The sequence below is a fragment of the Lissotriton vulgaris genome, chromosome 2_1 (assembly GCF_964263255.1).
Source record: "Lissotriton vulgaris chromosome 2_1, aLisVul1.2, whole genome shotgun sequence".
In the NCBI taxonomy this organism is placed as follows: domain Eukaryota; kingdom Metazoa; phylum Chordata; class Amphibia; order Caudata; family Salamandridae; genus Lissotriton; species Lissotriton vulgaris.
In genome coordinates, this window is record NC_141687.1 from 735430675 (window position 1) to 735449055 (window position 18381).

The 18381-nt window shown below is 40.2% G+C and overlaps 1 protein-coding gene across 2 annotated transcripts in view; it reads right to left on the minus strand.

The window, feature by feature from the left end:
* Positions 1-3393: 3393 nt before the first annotated feature.
* Positions 3394-18381, minus strand: part of CYP2R1 (cytochrome P450 family 2 subfamily R member 1) — a 123738-nt gene continuing 108750 nt past the window's right edge. For both annotated transcript variants that reach the window (XM_086956023.1, XM_086956024.1), the window contains exon 5: positions 3394-4171. In XM_086956023.1, the coding sequence (XP_086812149.1) occupies positions 3996-4171 (176 nt within the window). In that variant the 3' untranslated portion in view covers positions 3394-3995. The remainder of the gene's footprint in view (positions 4172-18381) is intronic.

Sequence of the window (18381 nt, forward strand, 5' to 3'; positions counted from 1 at the left end):
ACCACCACATTTTCAAGCGTTTAACATACTTTTAATCTCACTTCAATGTTTCATTTTCTTGGCAATCATATATGTCATTAGTTGATGCTTAGGTAGTTGATGGAAAAATACTAAGACTATTATTTGTTCTTAGATGCCAGCACAAATCTAGAGGAGAGAGTACATTCTCAATTATAGTACTAGTTTTGTGGAACTTGCTTCAACTGCAGCTCAGGGTTTTACCCATTTTGTCCAGCATAAGAGAACCTTAAAAACCTACTTCTTATAGATGGCCATCATGAACAGAACTGCTAGAGGGCGTGTGTGCCTTCTAAATGTGCTTATGCATCCATGTGTTCAACTTCATGAGTTTGTAATATTGTTTTAGAAGTCTATGAAGTGACACAACACTACACACACATATCGATCCATCTATAAATACCTTTGCAACCCTCTATGTGAATGTCAGCCAGATGCATTATGTGATTAAAAGCAATCATTGTAACTGCACATAAGATCACCAGATCTATTAATTTGATCATGGTTCAATTTCTTCATTAATAGATACCTTTCTGCCTGTTTTAAAGCTCAGTGCATATTCACTTGATGGTGTACCCAACCAAAGTGTTGAGAGCTTATTGAGACTGCAGAGGACTGCGATGAAATAACGTGTGCCGTAACTGTATACTGACAAGAAAGGCAGTGTGGTCACAAAAGTATTAAACTAGATTTTCTATGGGACAAAAGGATCACATAATGAAACGTCTGAAGAAATCTGGTGTACGTATGACCATACCCAATTTAGCGTGACCACCTGCCAGTAATTTACACAGACTGTCTGTTATTTAGGACAAATGCTCATTGCCCGTATCTAGCTCAAGGGGCAGCATTTGTATTTTATTACATTAACATTACAACTGTAATGTTGTACATATTTTTATGTTTATCACTTATAAATACCCAAGTACCCAAGAGGAACCTCGAATCCACTGACCACACCCTTGCAGAACCACGCGCATTCACTGAGCAAGAACAGGTGGGAGAACTTTCTCCTACATCATGGCCAAGACCTGGAACGAGCTCCCGATCGACATCAGACGAGCCCCAAACCTGCACATCTTCAGGAAGACCTTCAAGACCTGGCCATTCAACTAATTGGAGCTGGTTCCCCCCCCACACCCACACACCCAGCGCCTTGAGATCCTCACAGGTGAGTAGCGTGCTTAAAATTCCCTGATTGATTGATTGATTGACAACTGATGGTTGCCGTGTGAGAAAGTGTACATCCAACAAAGTAGGCCTGAGATGGTTTTGGTGAAAAGCCAACGATAACAGCTCTATGCCGGATTGGCTTACCAGGAAAAGGTGTTTCAGATGTAATAGGTCTGATCTGTTTATTATGAAACGTTATAATAAAACCAACAGGCCTTTAAAGGTGGCTTGAGTTTGGACTGCATTAAAGATTACAGTCATATATTGTGGTGTGTGAAATTTCCCAGATTAACTCTGTAGGGAAGTATTTGGTTTTGGTGTTACTCTCTGACAAACCATAGGTGTACAGGAAAAAAATCTTGCTTGAATCATTTCGGAAAGCCTGCCAGCATACTTGTCTACCAGGATCTTGCTATGAGAAAAAACATTGAATAGTGCATAGATGTACATAAATATAAATCTTATAGACACACAGAGGGCTTTAGAGTCAGCCCTCGTCTATAACTGGTCTGTAAGCGTGTCATTTGCACTCTACTTCCATTCATAAAAGTGTGCTGCATGTGTTAATGGCCCAGTTTACATCATTTGTTAGCTCTCTCGCCCTGTGAATGACAGCATTACATGATCACATGTGACATCCACATGAATATGAGTGTGCTTCAGTGCCAAGGTTGGATGTCTAGTCCTTTAGTTTAAGCTTTTTTCCTTTTATAGGTCTCTTTAGTTTCTTTGGTTCTCTTCATATCTTAATTTTCCTTAAGAGCATAAGATGATACTCCAGTTCCCCATGCAGTGTTAAGAGTCCCTTGCTTGCCACTCATGTCATCTGAAGTGCGCATTATCCTGCATAAGAACGTCCTCTAAATCAGGTAACCATTATGAAATGCTGTTGTCCATAGTATATAATAGTTTTACCATTTCAAGATGGCCACATTGTTGTTTCTTAACCTGGTGGCCTTGGTGGAAATTTAAATAAACAATAAGCTATGTACAATATTATTGCAAGACAAACACCCACTGCTACGTTTAGTTCTTGCAAGCATATTCCCACTGTTTAGACTGTAGCACGGCTACCTTTTCCTACTTGTATTCTTTAATTGATCTTGCATGTTGTCTAAAGTTTGTGTCTATTTTATTGTAGTTGTGCCACAGGGTGGATGTAAAAAGGAGTCAGTGGATGTTTAAATTGATGTACGAGTCAAAAAATGAAGGATAGAGTGCATGTATAATGGATATTGAGTGCCTAAACAGAATAAATACACGAAAGGCACTTGCGTACGGCCTACTTATTGCAATTGCCAATGTTTGTTTTGAAATAGAGTAACTGACATTTAGAGCTGTGAAGATCGGGCTCCTACAAAAAAAATAGTAGGTTTTCCAGACTGACCAACAAATATGGGGACAATTACCACTAAAATATAAGTACCTTTTCTTGTGTATTCTTCTGTCCTCTGGGTTCTCTCTCCCACCCCTAGAATGGCAATTAACATTGCACTAGACTAGCACAATGATGTTGATGCCTTCATGTCCTTGAGCACTTTGCACTTTAAATCTAACGACAAGGTGCTTTTTTGCAATCTTCTTTTGATTGTGTTTGTATTAGCTGTAGCTAATATGTGTATGCACCTTACTGAATTGTTTGATGGACGAAAATAGCAAGGACCTCGCTTCCTCAATGCCTCGTGCTTGATCGGCCTATCCTTCTGTCTTCTACCTTGCCTCCTTCTGTTAACAAACACAGAAGCTGACTGGGGTATGCTTTGTGAACCTTTACATCACTATGCATGCACATTTTTGCATAAAGTTGATTGATATTACAAGAGAATTCTTCGATTAAATCAAGATCCTCCTACCACATGAGAAATCTCTGGGAACATAGACACTATCTCCAAAAGGGGAGGGACTAAATACTTATCTAGTAAGCACAGGTGCATGGTGCATAAAGAGTGACATTGATGGGAGCAGCGTGTCATGAAGGCAGATGGTCTGGCACACAAAAGGCAGATAGGATGTGGGAAAGAGAGGAACTGGAACCCATAGGTATTGGGAGAAAGCATGTTACTCGGAGGGATATAGAGTCTAAGTGGGGAGGGGGAAACCCAGAGGGAAAGCAGAGAACGTCTGATGCCACAGAGAGGATGTGGGTGTGGAGAGGGGTTGCCAGAGCAGCATGGTGATTGTAGGAACTGCAAATTCAGGTCAATATGAAACATTCATGTGCAGATTTATGTTTGTTTACACTGGAGAAGAAAGATCATCCTTAGTCTGCCAGTTCAGAAAAGAAGTACCCTTTCAAAAATGAAAACTAAAACTAGCAGTACTATTGCTTATTATTCCATGTTTAGCAATAAACCACTGCTGCGGACATTCATAGTAAGGGGGAAGAATCCTGTGACCACTATCCCCAATATTGGGGGTCACGGTTTGCTTAGTGGTCATGTCTGCTATTTTTTTTCCCACTTATTAATATCCCAGATACTCATATAAAATAAACCTATTTTGAATTGTACTTCTGCCATCTATTTAATTACTTTAATAATATTGTGTGACTTCAGATTTGTCATTAAAACGTAACTTTTGCTCTGATTTTTTGTCCGAATTTTGACAGATACTGCTTAGAATCGACCTCCATGCCAGGTGGTCCACCTACCCCAATTGCTTCTGAAAGTTCTTATGTATTCACGGGGAATTTCGGGTAACAAAAAATGAGCGCACTGGTTTTATATTTAACCTACGTAAACTTTCACGGTCTTAGCGAGACATGAAAATATAACAACGTAATTACTTGTAATATTCATACTACTTTAGCGTCGCTGTGCACATATTGGGTAAGGATGTGGCTGCAAAGTCATACCCAGTTTTGGTTTTAGATTTGGATTCAATCCATGTGGAAAATGCAGATGAAACCGGTGCAATAAAGATGTGAAAAAGAGAAACATTTCCATTCGAGCAAGTTGTTCCCCAAGACAGTGTCTTCTCCCTGGATATATAATAGAAAAAAACAAAATCAGATCACTCCTTATGTTCTGAAATAAAATTAACCAAATTCAGTGATTCTGCTCCGATTAAATCAACATTTCTACATTGCAGCCTGCATATCTGTTTACTATGGAAAGCAAGAGCTCGGGGATGCTACAGGGAAACCTGATGCAATAATAAAACAGGTGTCCTAGTAATTCTTTCCAAGTTCTGTTTCTGGGTAATCGAATAATGTAACCTTTTTCTGAATTGCATTGCGCACAGGAATCTATTATACATGGAGTACTACAAATGTATTATCCTAGCCCAAAAAATGAATAGGCTTTTCAATGATAACATGCAAAGAAAATATGGCATAAATATTGTTTGCCAATTAAGCATTGCTTTGTTTTCAAACAATAAAATGTAGCGAACAACCAAAACAAATGGTTACTTTTGTTTCAACAGAGATGTTTTTCAGCAATACCCATCATTAATTCTCATAATAGCGTTAGCATTCGCCACACAGCCTTTTTATGCTGATAGCCCATTTTAACAGGTCATGATGTACAAAGGTTTACACGAGGTGTCTCGTTTCATCTACAAACAAATGGCTCTCCAGCCACACAACACACCAATGTATGCAGGGGCAACAAACATGAGAATCATATTTCTGAAATATGTGTATCTAAAACTGTTATATAGCGAGAAGACACAAAAGGTGACAGAGCGTATTACCAAAGTACAGTTTTTTACAATATTGAACATCAAACAATACATATGTATATATATATATATTACCTACCAGTTATAGTTAGGATTATTTTCAATACAAAATCTCAACATTCTATTGTGAATAACTTTGGCGCCGGTTGAGGAATCTGCCTGAAAATTTCCTCAAATTTGCCTCGTGGTGACCCGGTCCTTCCCTGAATGTTTGGGGGGGATTTGTCAAGCGGGGGCCGAGATAAAAGGGGGGTCCCAAAACGTGTTTTCCCCATGATAATTTCCATAGGGCGGTCAACATCACTTTTAGCCCGAACGGCTGAATGGATTTCCACCAAACTTGGCAAAATTGTAGGGACTGGTAGCCCGATGTGCCTTTGCTATGTCTCAAGATATGTGCTTCAGTGGATTTTGAGTAATTTAGGTTAAAAAAATATATATATCTATAAGCGCTCCCCGGTACGCGCACCGGGGCGCTAACCAGCGCGCTACGCGAGTTCGCGCGCGGAAAGCTGATTGGCTCTCGGGTGTCTGTCAACATTCCAAACAGTCCGGAGCGGCCGCCATCTTGTGTCTCGGTAGGATCAAGACACGAGAGGTGGCAAAAACAAAGGGGGAAATGAACATAAGGGGGCAGAGTAGACCCCCCTTGACCCTCTAGGTTTGATGTGGGGGCTATAAAAGGGCCCGCGGGTAAAAAAAAAAATATATATATTTTTTTTTTATTTGCGCGGGGGGAGCGCCCGGTACGCGCACCGTTGAGCGTACCGGGAAGCGTTCCATGAGAAAAAAGAATGATAGAGTTTTTAAAAAATGTAGCCTTTTTTTAAAAATTGGAGGTAGTTCTAAAAAGAACTTTTTTTTTCTTCATTTTGTTGTTTTATATTTTTTTAATGTTTTTTGAACATTTTGTACTTTTTTTGGCTTTTATGAACTATTTTATATTTTTTTTGTTATTTTTATGGGGAGAAACAAAAAACAGGGAATTGAAAATGGCTCAACTGGAGCAAAAATAAAATCAGGAAAAAATTAGGGTTTTTTGGGGCAATTATGGTTGTCACCGGCAAGGAGGATGAGCTTTATGCTCTGCTCACCATAGGAGATGGTCTTACCACAAAAAATACATGTAATCCTGAATTCCCCAAACCGTGGTTGTATGCAAGGGAGCGTCTCCCTTGTCTCTGGTCCCGATGGAGTGGGTTGCTTTCTTTTGGAGGTGGTGGTTGAAGATTGGGGAGGGTTACTGGCCAGTTCTCTCACCTCTGCGGCAGCATAGTTGTTCGGATGCTTGCGCTGCATGTGTCTAATCATGGTAATATTACCAAATGAATATTTTTTGTTAGTGTTCCCCCTTGAAAGTTCCATGCCACAGATTTGGCAAGTCACCTTGGGCGCATTGACTTTCTTCTTGCCCTCTGAGATAGAAAAAAACTCCCATACAATGTGCTGCCTTGGCTTGTATGGGGTATTGTCTTCTGGGAGCCTCCTTCTCCCCTCCTCCTCCTCCTCCTGACCACCAATGTAATGTTGTGGTGGTCCTCTTGGTGGTGGTGGTGGTGGTACAGATGCTCAAGCTGCTGCTGCTACTGTAGCCATTTTAAAGTACAAAATCTTTCTGTTAGATCTCCAAACAGGTCTTCCTCAGTCAAAGGACAAAGTCAGAATAAGGAAAAAAGGTGGGGTCTTTCATCATTTGGAAAAAAAAACTGTCCTGAACCAATGAAAAGTGTTACTTTCAGGTCACATGACCTGGGCTTTCATCATTTAGAAACAAAAACTGTTCTGCACCAATAAAAAGTGTTATTTTTAGGTCACATGACCCAACGCACTTACGGGATGCGCCCCCGGGCGCGCCACGGGGCGCGTCGCGTAAGCGCCTCAGATGATTACGTTGCACGATCGTATTCGCTCGAGTATTTCCGGGTGCGCTTACGCCGTGCGTATCACGCGGACGCGGCTACGCGATATGTCATGATGTTTTCGTTCGCGCAATAGCGCTAACGGGACGCTCACCGGTGCGCGACCCGGGGCGCTCTGAAAAAATGCGCTTTCCAGTGCACACACCGGGGCGCGCACCGGGAGCGCACCAGGGCAAAAAAAATAAAATAAAAAATAGTATTATATAAATATACAATATAGGATTCATTATAAAAAATATTACATTTCATAGGTTTGAGGCCCTATATATAGTTAGGAATTAGCTTTTAAAAAACCTATGAAATTCACTGACAAAACCATAGGTTTCACACCAGTTAAAGTTAGGAATTAGCATTTAAAAAACCTTTTAAATTCAATGAAAAAACGATAGGTTTCACACCAGTTTTAGTTAGCTGGAAATTTTTCTGACATAAAACCATAGAAATTCCAACGTTATAGTTAGTTGGACTCACTATAACAAGCGCGCCTGCAATGCACGGCTGATGACGTCACATATTACATCACTCATGACATCGTCAGTGACATCACTCATGACATCACTGATGACACCATCCTTGTGACAGACCTCCTTTTAGTGTAATGTTATCCTTGAAATAGATATTCAAAAATAGAAACTAACATTTTCAAAAAAATGGAGATACCCATACCAGTTACAACAACCAATTCAGTAATTCCACCATCTATATACACATCCACTCATTTACCAACAGTTCTTTATAGTCACTCATACATATACTCACTCATCATATGTAGTGATACATCTATACATCCTGTTATATACCGACAGTCATCCAAAAGTTACTCACACACATACTCACACATGCAAATAAATTATTGAACATCCATTTATTTGCATATAAAACTATACACACACTACCTCTTTACTTCTAAGGAAACTTACACATACTTACTCTCTTAAACAATCATTTATATAAACATATACTTATTTAAACAGGAATTCTTACAATCTCTTACTCTCACATATACTCACTTATATACATCAAAACTCACATACACTATAATAAAATATATGTCGTTACTAAAAAACACAATAGTGAGACATTCATTCACTCACTAACACACATATACACACTAATCCACCCATACAGTCCTGCACATATGCTGTCTTCAAAACACATACAAACAGCGAGTCAGTCACAAACCCATGCAGCTACTTATACACAAAGTGAAACACTGATACATATATTTCAATATTTAAAAGTTACTCGCTAATATATGTATTCAATAAAATACACTTAATAAAGCAGTTAACCAATCATTTAAAAAAAAAAAAACATCCATTTACACACTTATTTAACCATGTATTCTTCCATCAACCTTTACAAATACAAATATTAAACATATTGATTTTAAAGAAAGACACACATTCACTGGCTGGTGTCATCAGTGATGTCATGAGTGATGTCACTGACGATGTCATGAGTGATGTAATATGTGACGTCATCAGCAGTGCATGGCAGGCGCGCTTGTTATAGTGAGTCCAACTAACTATAACGTTGGAATTTCTATGGTTTTATGTCAGTAAAATTTCCAGCTAACTATAACTGGTGTGAAACCTATGGTTTTTTCATTGAAAGAAAAAAAAAAAAAAATATATATATATATATATATATATATATATATATATATATATATATATATCCTACTGGCGATCGCCAGTAGGTATATATAGTTAGGATTTTTTCTCTATGGAACTTTTGAAAATTCTATGTCTAATAACTTTGGCGTTTGTGGACGGAATCGGCTGAAATTTTCAGGAAAATGGCACAGTTTGTTTCTGAGCAGCCCCTGAAAATTTGGGGGGTGTTTCGTCAAGGGGGGGCCGAGAAAAAAGGGGGGTCCCAAAACGCGTTTTTCCCATGTTAATTTCCATAGGGCCTTTGGCCTCACTTTTAGCTCGAACGGCTGAATGGATTTGCACAAAACTTGGCAAAATTGTAGGGACTGTTAGCCCGATGTGCCTTTGCTAGGTCTCAATATATGTGCTCCAGTGGATTTTGAGAAATTAACGTTCAAAACAAGATATATATCTGTAACAGCGCTCCGGGCTGCGCTCCGGTCCGCTTACTTTTCGCGAAACGGAACTTTGCGATGCGAAGCTGATTGGCTCCCCGGTGTCTGTCAACATTCTAAACAGTTCGGAGCGGCCGCCATCTTATCTCTCGGTAGGATCGAGAGAGAAGAAGAGGTGAAAAACGAAGGGGGAATTTAATGAAAGGGGGCAAGGTATACCCCTCTTGACCCCCTAGGAATGTTGTTGGGGTTATTAAAGGGTCCCGTGGGGAAAATAAAAAAAAATATATTTTTCACGGTAGAAGCGCTTCCCGGGCCGCGAACTGGGCCGCAAACTGGTAGCGAAACGGGAATTCGCCATTTTGTGCTTAGTTTTAATTAAATTACTAGGTATAAGGGGGTGCGGGAGACGTATCCTAATCCCTTATGTTTTCTGAGGGTGGCTGAGGAGGCTCATATATGTTGATACATGTCTTCCAGCGGCTGTGCGTGAGCTTTTTTTTTTTTTTACTGCGTGACGTCTGTTAACGTTCGATTCGATGGAAATCAGGAAGTGTTGACCGCCAATTTGTCAGTGCGATAAAATATTTTGTTATAAATGAATCCTTATTGATAAACATTGTCTGCGCCATCTTGCCTTTTTTCCAATGCCACAGTTTTGTCGTGCACGGCAGCCATTTTAGATGCCAGGCCGGTCCCAGGCTATCACCTAGCCCTGCGGATGTAGTTTATGGCCCCAGCTGTAGAGAATCCAGACATGCCAACCCTCCCGATTCAGGCGTGAGACTACTGATTTCAGTGCTAGTCTCCCGCCTCCCGATTTCTGCAAGCAAAAACCCGGGGGCATATTACCAACAACTAGCGATAATTTTTGTCTCTAACTTGTTTAGAGACAAAAATTATCGCCGCACATCGGCGATTTTTATCACAGATAAACCTTGCTATTAGCAAGGTTTATCGCAAATGCGATAAAAAACGGCCGCAATGCATGAATATCGCTGAAAAGTCAGCGATATTCATGCATTATCGAGCAAATGCTCTTAGCCATGTTATCCACCTCCCATTGGATAACATGGCTAAGAACTGCTCAGGGCAGGTGTTAGCTTTTGGAGATATTCGCGCTTAGCGCGAATATCTCCAAAAGTTGGTAATAGGAGATAGCGATGTTAGGGACTGTTTCCAGTCGCTAACATCTTGGCACGCCCACTTTGCATGTCATTAGTGATAAATATCACTGACATGCAAAGCGGGGCCCAAGATGGTCGCTATCTCCTTTTAGCTGTCACTAACTGGTGTTAGCGACAGCTTGGTAATAGGGAGATAATTTTATCTCCGCTTTCTTGGCTTTTAAAGCCAAAAAAGCGGAGATAAACCCCCTTGATAATATGCCCCACGATTCCTCGGGGGTTTCAGCTGACAAGGCTTGGTATTGTGTTACGTGGTAATTCTTCCAGGAAACGTCAGAGGGTCGATGCAGGGGTTCTAGAAGGGGTGATAAACCATTTAAGCCTCATGAACAAGCGCATGGTCTTTTAAAGATCTGTGAAGTACTCGGGGCGGCGGTGTGTGTGTGTCCTCTTTCAGGAGCGGGTGGGGGGGGGGGCACTGCCAGCAACTTGCCAGGCCAGGCAGTGTTCAACACTTGCATCACCCTTTCTCTGCCTGCTATTGCGCTCCATGCTTCGGAAAGGTAAGAAAAAGAACGTGCATTTGAGTTTGAAATGTCCGATCCTGTAGCAGTACACTTGCAAAGCCCACACATGACAATAACCCGATTCAAGGCCCCATTCACCCGATTTTTTAAAAATATATAGCACTCCAACAAAGTAGGATTATAAAACTTTATTAACTTTTAAATATAACGAACGGAACAAAAACTGTAAAAACATTTAAACATTTTTGACAAAAAAAAGCAACAATGGTCAGAAGCTGTCTTTTGTGCGAATAGTCCCAAGGCAGCACAACGTGCTGAGTTCTGGACGGCACCCAGGTGATGTCACCTGGGTGCCGCACTGGTTTTTGGGATCCTACAATGCAGCTCAGAAAAACAGCGTGGGGCGTCCCGGGTGGTGCGGGGGGAGGCCTCGTCAGTAGCGGTCTGTTGTGCGAATAGTCCCAAGGCAGCAGAACGCGCTGAGAGGTGGATGGCACCCAGGTGATGTCCAGTAAACTGCCGCACTGGTTTTGGTATCCTACAATGCTGCTCCGAAAATTGGCGTGGGGCGGCCCGGGGGGGCGTGGGGGAGGCGGCGTGAACGGGCCTCCCCAGGTGGCGGCCATCCAGCTGAGTTGCGCCCGCTCTTGCGGCTACAGCGTCTCGCTCACCATGTAGTTGAGTTGCTCCCACTCTTGCAGTGCAGCGATAGGCGGCTGCCACAGGACTCTTAAAATGGCGGACGGCTCTTCGGTTTTGGGCCTGGTCCACTAAAATGGCCCTGGGACACCTTGGAACTCGGACGCTTGCCTGATAGGGCTTGGGTCCCATTCTCGAAAGCGTCCCCTCATCAGTGATGTCATCAGTGATGTCACTGAGCATGTCATGAATGATGTAATATGTGACATCATCAGCAGTGGATTGCGGGTGCGCGATATATAGTTAGTGCAACTAACTATATATGAAATTTCAATGGTTTTGTGTGAGTAAAATAAGGTTTTGAAAAGGCTAATCCCTAACTATATATGGTCTATAACCAATGTTTTTTTCAGTGAATATATATATATATAACATATAAGATGTATAACAGAAGATAAAGTATAATGCGGCCCATAAAATGTCATAACAAACAAGTTAAGAGTTTCCCTACACTAAAACACAAGATATACGATAACCCAGAACGGTGGTGTTCAAACGTTCTTAGTCACAGTACCCTTCTCTGGAAATAACAGTGGTGAGATAGTGATAATCCACATTTGGAGGTAGTTTTTTCAACTGTTTCTTGAAAAAAGTCATAGGACAGGATTGTTCTAAAGGCTGGTGGTATGGAGTTCCATAAACTAGATGAACTTCTCCATAAAGACAGTTTGCGTATGTTTCCCTTCTTGAATCTTGGTGTCTCCAGAAGATTATACTAGCGCTGCAGGGTGCACAGCTCTCCCGATATGGTAAGAGTTTGTGAAAGGTAGATAGGGGTCCTCTGCAAAACAACCTTGTTTGTGATGCAGGAAAGTCTGTCAATGCTCCTTGCTTGTATAGGTAGCGACTTAAGAAACAGAGATGTGGTTGAATGTTCTTGTTCCCGTTGCCAATTTAGCGGTGGAAGAAAGTGTTGTCATAAGGTGAAATAATGTAAATTGAAGACTACTGTGAGTAGAAAGTTGCTGTAGTCAAGTTGAGACAGTAGAAAGGACAGGATTGGTGTCTTAAAAACAGGTTCTGGCATAAACGGTTGAATGACATATAGGAGCTTCAGTTTGAACTGATCCCCTTTGCCACAGCATTGATGTGTGTTTACAAGCTGTGATTTTTATCCAAAAGAAAGATGGGCGAGTTAGCAGACACCTCAATTGGATGGTTATTTAAAATTGAGACAGAATTCAGCCATGTAGAGACTGGGCTTGAAGAGTTGGTCTTCGATATAAGGGGTGCTCTACACTGAGATGATTCAGCTGTTAGTGATGAAGACACATCCGGCCTTGTAAACCCTTAGCAGAAAATCTTCAACATCCTCGGAGGAGGAGACACTTAGATGTTGACTTGGAAGTGGTATAAAATACTGGTGAGAGAGAGTGGAGGATCATGGATCCAAATAGAGGTTGCAGGGAGTGGGAGAGGGTTGTCATTGAACTAAATTTCCCTACCGGAATAAATAGATGTGGAAAAACTGCATATTGTCCCTCTCTTTGATAATATATACCGAAAGGATCTCAGAGAGGATTCAAGAGCCTGTCTTTTATTTCATCCAAACTTCAGTCATACACTGTTGTGTGCACCGAAACTCTTTTTTTTGTAATTATATTTTTGAATTTATTGTTTTCTTGCAAGGAAATACAGCAGTACAAAGTTACATAAATGAAAAGATATCCACATTAAATACAAACAATATACAACATTTATACAATTCAAACAGTATGATTAAATCCATTCAGCAATAGGTGCCCACATTTTCTCCCCCAAAGCTCTTCTTTTAACCCCCTTTAACTTATAAATAGCAGACTCGATATTATACATGAACAATAATTTTTCCCGCCAAGTAAAAAATGAAGGAGGATCTGGACTAATCTATTCCTTAGTAATACAGGACCTGACTGCCGCCATAAAAATAAATAAAAAATAAGATATTGGCTTTAACCTAGTAGAGGTATGCTCAATACCCAATAGCACCAACTCAGCAGTTACAATAATCTCACATTTAAGAACAACGGAAAGTAAGCTTTCAATTTGTTGAAAAAACGTTCTAAGTTTAGGACAGGAGAAAAACATATGTAATTCATCAGCTGCAAATAGCCTGCAGCGACTACAGTTCGTTCCAATTGTCGTACTCCACTTGGCAACTTTACTTGGAGTATAGTAAAGATTATGTATACAAATAAACTGCTGGGGTTTCATCATCCCTGTAATCAGACAGACTGAAGCAAATTTAATTGAAAGCAATATATCAATATCAGGTATACCTAACTTATTAGCCCATTTTGATTGACATTGTCCCAGATCATCCCCACATTCTTGAATCAAGCTTAAATAAAGAGTTCCTATACGAGGCTTTTTCTGCAAAAGTTCTAGTAGTGGAGTTTTCATCATTTTAACTTGGGTAGTTGATAGGTGACTCTGTAAAAAGCTTCGAAGTTGAAGAAATTTTAAAAAGTCATTTCTTGCCAAAGAAAATTTGTTCTCTAATTCCTGAAATGAAGCAATTTGGCCATTAACAAATAAGTCTCCCAAATATCATAATCCTTTCTGCTCCCATCTATACATCGTTAAATCACCAAAAATGGCTGGCAAAAGACCTGACTATGTTAAAAGGGTATAAGGATTTAATTTAGGTAGAGCTAAATGTTTTCAAACTTTTTGCCACACTCCAAAGGCTGCCTTCAGTGTCTTATACTTTGTTTTTTGTGGTAACTGGGCTCAACAACCTTAAGAAAGCTACCCTTCACTTTCTCGCCCATAGCCATTTCATATATCGATGGGGTTTGGCAGTTCGGCACTTTTACTCTATCGCCCATGATTAGAGGACTTATGAATTGTAATGCAGCAGCTAAATAATAAAAAAGAAAATAAGGAACATTCCAGCCGCCACACTTGTTACTGAGTATCATTTTCTTAAGGGCTTTACGATGGCGTTTATAGCCCCACAAAAACCAGGAAGTAGTCCTTTCTAAATTTTTAAAAGAAAGAGAATGAAATTCTAACTGTATGGTACGATACATATACAACACTTTTGATAAAATCAGCATTTTTAGAATATTAAGTCTGCCATACAATAATAAGTGTAGATGATCTAAGAGCTGTAACATGATGTTAATTTGCACTATCACAGGATTTATATTAAGTTCCGGTATTTTCTCTATGGGCAAAGAAATCTTAATTCCCAAATATGTAACCTCTGGAGTAGTGGAAATATTCAAAGGTGGGTTATCCCCAGAGCAAAAAATCTGCGTTTTATCCAGATTAAGTTTGTAGCCGGAGAAAGATCCAAATTGTTTAGCAAGATCATTAATTGCCGGTAGGGCTGTCTGGACATCGGTAGTAGTTATCACTATATCATCGGCATAGGCTAGCGCTCGATAGTTAATATTCGCCAAGTGAATGGGATTAATTTTTTTCCCAAAATAAAACGATTCATTAAAGGGTCAATATGAAAAGCAAAAAGTAAGGGCGAGCAGGGACATCCTTGTCGGGTGCCCCTGGTAATTGAAAAAAAAGGAGAAATTTGCCCATTATTTCGAATACAAGCTTTCGGAGCAATATACATACTTTTTAGTGCTTTTATAAAACCTGAACCTAGTCCCTTCCTGGATAACACTTCCCATAAATAGCCCCAGGCAACCCGGTCGAAAGCTTTTTCAGCATCTAAAAATACAAGTCCAACATTAGACCGGGTTGCTTGGGACCAATCCAGAAACGTGATCACTCGCCGAATATGATCCGCCGTATCTCGAGCTGTGATGAAACCGTGTTAATATTTAGAAACTAGCGGAGAAATAATATTAGATAATCGTGAGGCGAGGATTTTAGAGAAAATGTTACTATCGGCGTTTATAAGTGATATGGGACGAAAGGATGAAGGTAGTAAGGGGGTTTGCCCTTTTTAAGAAAGACAGTGATTATAGAATCATGCCATGATTAAGGGGCGATACCTTGTTGAGCTCTTAAACATAAATCTACTAGTTCTAATTTTAAGACACCACGAAAATGCTTAAAGAACTCTAAAGGAATAGCATCGGGCCTGCAGCTTTTCCTGAGGCTAAAGACATCAGAGACAGCTCAATCTCCTCCCAAGTAATTGGTAGTTCCAGTTTCTCACTCTCATGACTAGGTAAAGTAACATTCAAAACAGATTCAATAAATTGAATAATCTGATCTGAGCAGTCTCCCACAACATCCTCGGTATACAACTTAGAATAAAAATCACAAAACACTTTGAGTATATCTTCTATTTTGTTAACAGTCATCCCAGCAATGTTATTAATTTTGTCAATGCTAGCAAACACCGCTTTCTGCCTAGCCCTCTTAGCCAAATATTTTCCTGAGTTTTCTCCAACTTCATAAACTTCTGTCCGAAAAGCAGAAATTTGCTGAGAAAACTTTAAAGCAAATCCTTGATGAATCTTAACCTTAAGAGCAAATAGTTCCTTAATGATAGTTTCTGTAGCTACTCCTTTGTTACAAGCCTGCATAAGCCGAATCTCCAACAATCTTAAATTATTCATTTCAATTTCCTCTTGCTTTCTAATATCCTCCTGTTTTCTTATTGAATAGCTCAGTGTTTCTCCTCGAACCCCACACTTGAAAGTATCCCAAACTATTTCTGAGGAAGCAGATCCCTTGTTATTAGAAAAAAACTCAGGAATCCAAGTATTTATATGCTCGACATAAGATAAATCTAACAAATGTTTGCGATCAAAAGACCACGGTCGAGGGGTGGGTAGAATATTTAATTCAAAGCTAAGAGTTATAGGATTATGGTCTGATATAATTTTTGGTAACACCCTATATTTCATTTGAGTACGTTCGTTATATAATGTCTTAGAAACAAAGAAGTAGTCCAGCCTGAAATGTCTTTGATGGGGGGCAGTAAAGAAAGTACATCCAAAAGTTCCCCCCCTTTTTTCATACCCCACGTCTATCAATCTATATTCTTGAATAATCCCCTTAATTGTCTTAAATACATTCTTCTTCCGCCCTACATATGGAGTATTTCCTTAAATATCAAATGTTTCATCCAAATGTAGATTAAGATCTCCACATAATATTACGTTGGGTGACCATAAGGCTAACTCCACACTTAAATTATGTAATACTGTGGGGTCATCGACTGTAGAGTCATATATTGAACAAATAGTGATGATCGATCCCCCTAATTTAAGTTCAGCAATAACCCATCGTCCCAGTGGATCTTGTTTAATTCTTTTAACTTCACCTAGTCCAAATCTCTTTAAAATAGCCACCCCTCTTATTGTGGAGCTTTGACGGGAACATCCCACTACCTCCAATCGAAGATCCCTAAGCCACCCTCTGTTTGCCCAAGAGATATGGGTCTCCTGTATACAGATCAAATCCGTCCGCATAGATTTTAACATCTGAGCCATTATACCCCTTTTTATTTTATCATTTAAACCACAAACATTGATGGAACATATCGTCAATTTAGCCATTGTTTTGTATTAGTACATTTGCGCAATTAAACATGTGATAACTGAAGATTCCAAAAATTGGCACCTGCCACACAAAAATCATGAACTTAGAAGTAATACATCCTTCAGCTGTATTTCCTTGCACCCAAAAGAAAGCCTTTTCCCACCCACATCCCCCCCAGCACACCCTTCCCAACCCACCCTCTTCCCAACACCCCCCCACCAGAAGCTTAAGGGCAAGTGCCCTCATTGATGGAAAGTGAGTATGAGCTATGTGATTCCACCCGGGCCAACCAGACCTAAATAGTACCCTATCTCTGGCACAAAAAATAAGAACAAACAAAATAAGTGAAAGGTAGAGGGGCAAACCACCAAAACTGAAAAATATATAATCATTATCCTTATCCTATCCAATCTCTTCTACATTGCATCTAAGAATTGCTGTGCTTTGATCTCAGATACGAAAAAAATAGGTTTGCCCTTATGCACAACCTTGAGTTTAGCAGGATTTTAGAAGAAAAATTTGCCCCCCCTTAGACTGTATTGGTGCAATTAGTTGTTTAAGTCTCCAGCGTTGTCGCTGGGCAAAAGTCAGGTCTAACAAAAAACTCATGCCCCAAACCCATTCTAGTTTTTAAAGGCCTGGCCAAGTCATACAAGATCTCACGAAGTAAGTAGTTCTGTAAACATATAAGGATAGCTCTTGGATTTTTGTTCCCCCCCCCCCCCGATCAAGTTTTTGGTTAAAGGGAAAACGATGGGCTCTTATAATTTCTTTATCCCAATCCCATCCTTTGAGATACGGAAAAGCATCCGAGAGCATCTCTACAACAAAACGACGAACGTCTTTTCCCTCTGATTGTTCAGCTACTCCCAATATACGTAAGTTATTACATTGTGCGCGGTTTTCCAAGTCGGTCAATTTCCAGTCAATGTCTTGTCTAGTACTTTCCAAATCCTTAATTGAAGTTTTTTGTGTAGACAATTTGTCTTCCACAACAGTCTCCTGTACTCTTAAGTTAGTTTTGGTACTAGACTTGGCTAAGCGACGAACAACATTCTGCAATTTACGCACAGCTCCTTGGGCTCTGCTTTAGTCTCTTCTCTATGAGCCATAATCAGTCTATACATGGAGGTCTGTAGTTTATATATTGATTTTAATGTGATCTCTTCATCACCCTCCAATAGTTCTGGAGATTCAGCCTTGGTTTCTGAAGCCATTGAAGCCATTCCAGCCCCTTCCCACTGTGGTTGATTTATTAAGACTAGATTTTCACCTGTGAGGGGATTTTTGGCCTCTACAGCCCTATGAACTGTGTTAGGAGCTCCTTCGTTCGACAGGAAATCAGGACCGAGAAGTTCTTCTTCAGAAATTTGATTGCAATCATCAGCCCAATCTTTTACAGGTTGATGACCCTCATTGAGTAACTCCTCTTCAAGTTCCCCATCAGATGTTATCGACACATCAGACATAGAAAAGAATTGACCACCCGATTCAATGGATTCTGCATCATTTAAAGGTTGATCATATGCCCTAGGCGAGACCCTGACTTCCTCTACCGCTTGACAAAGTTCAGCTAGATCATCATCGCCCACTCCAGCTCCCACTCCAGCTCCCACTCCAGCTGTAGGCGAAGTCAGGTTTAAAGAGGACTCAATTGAGACAATTGCGCCATGGTTCTTAGGAATAGCATCACGTAAGTCAGTAACAGGCATCTGCTCACTATTATTGTTCTTAGA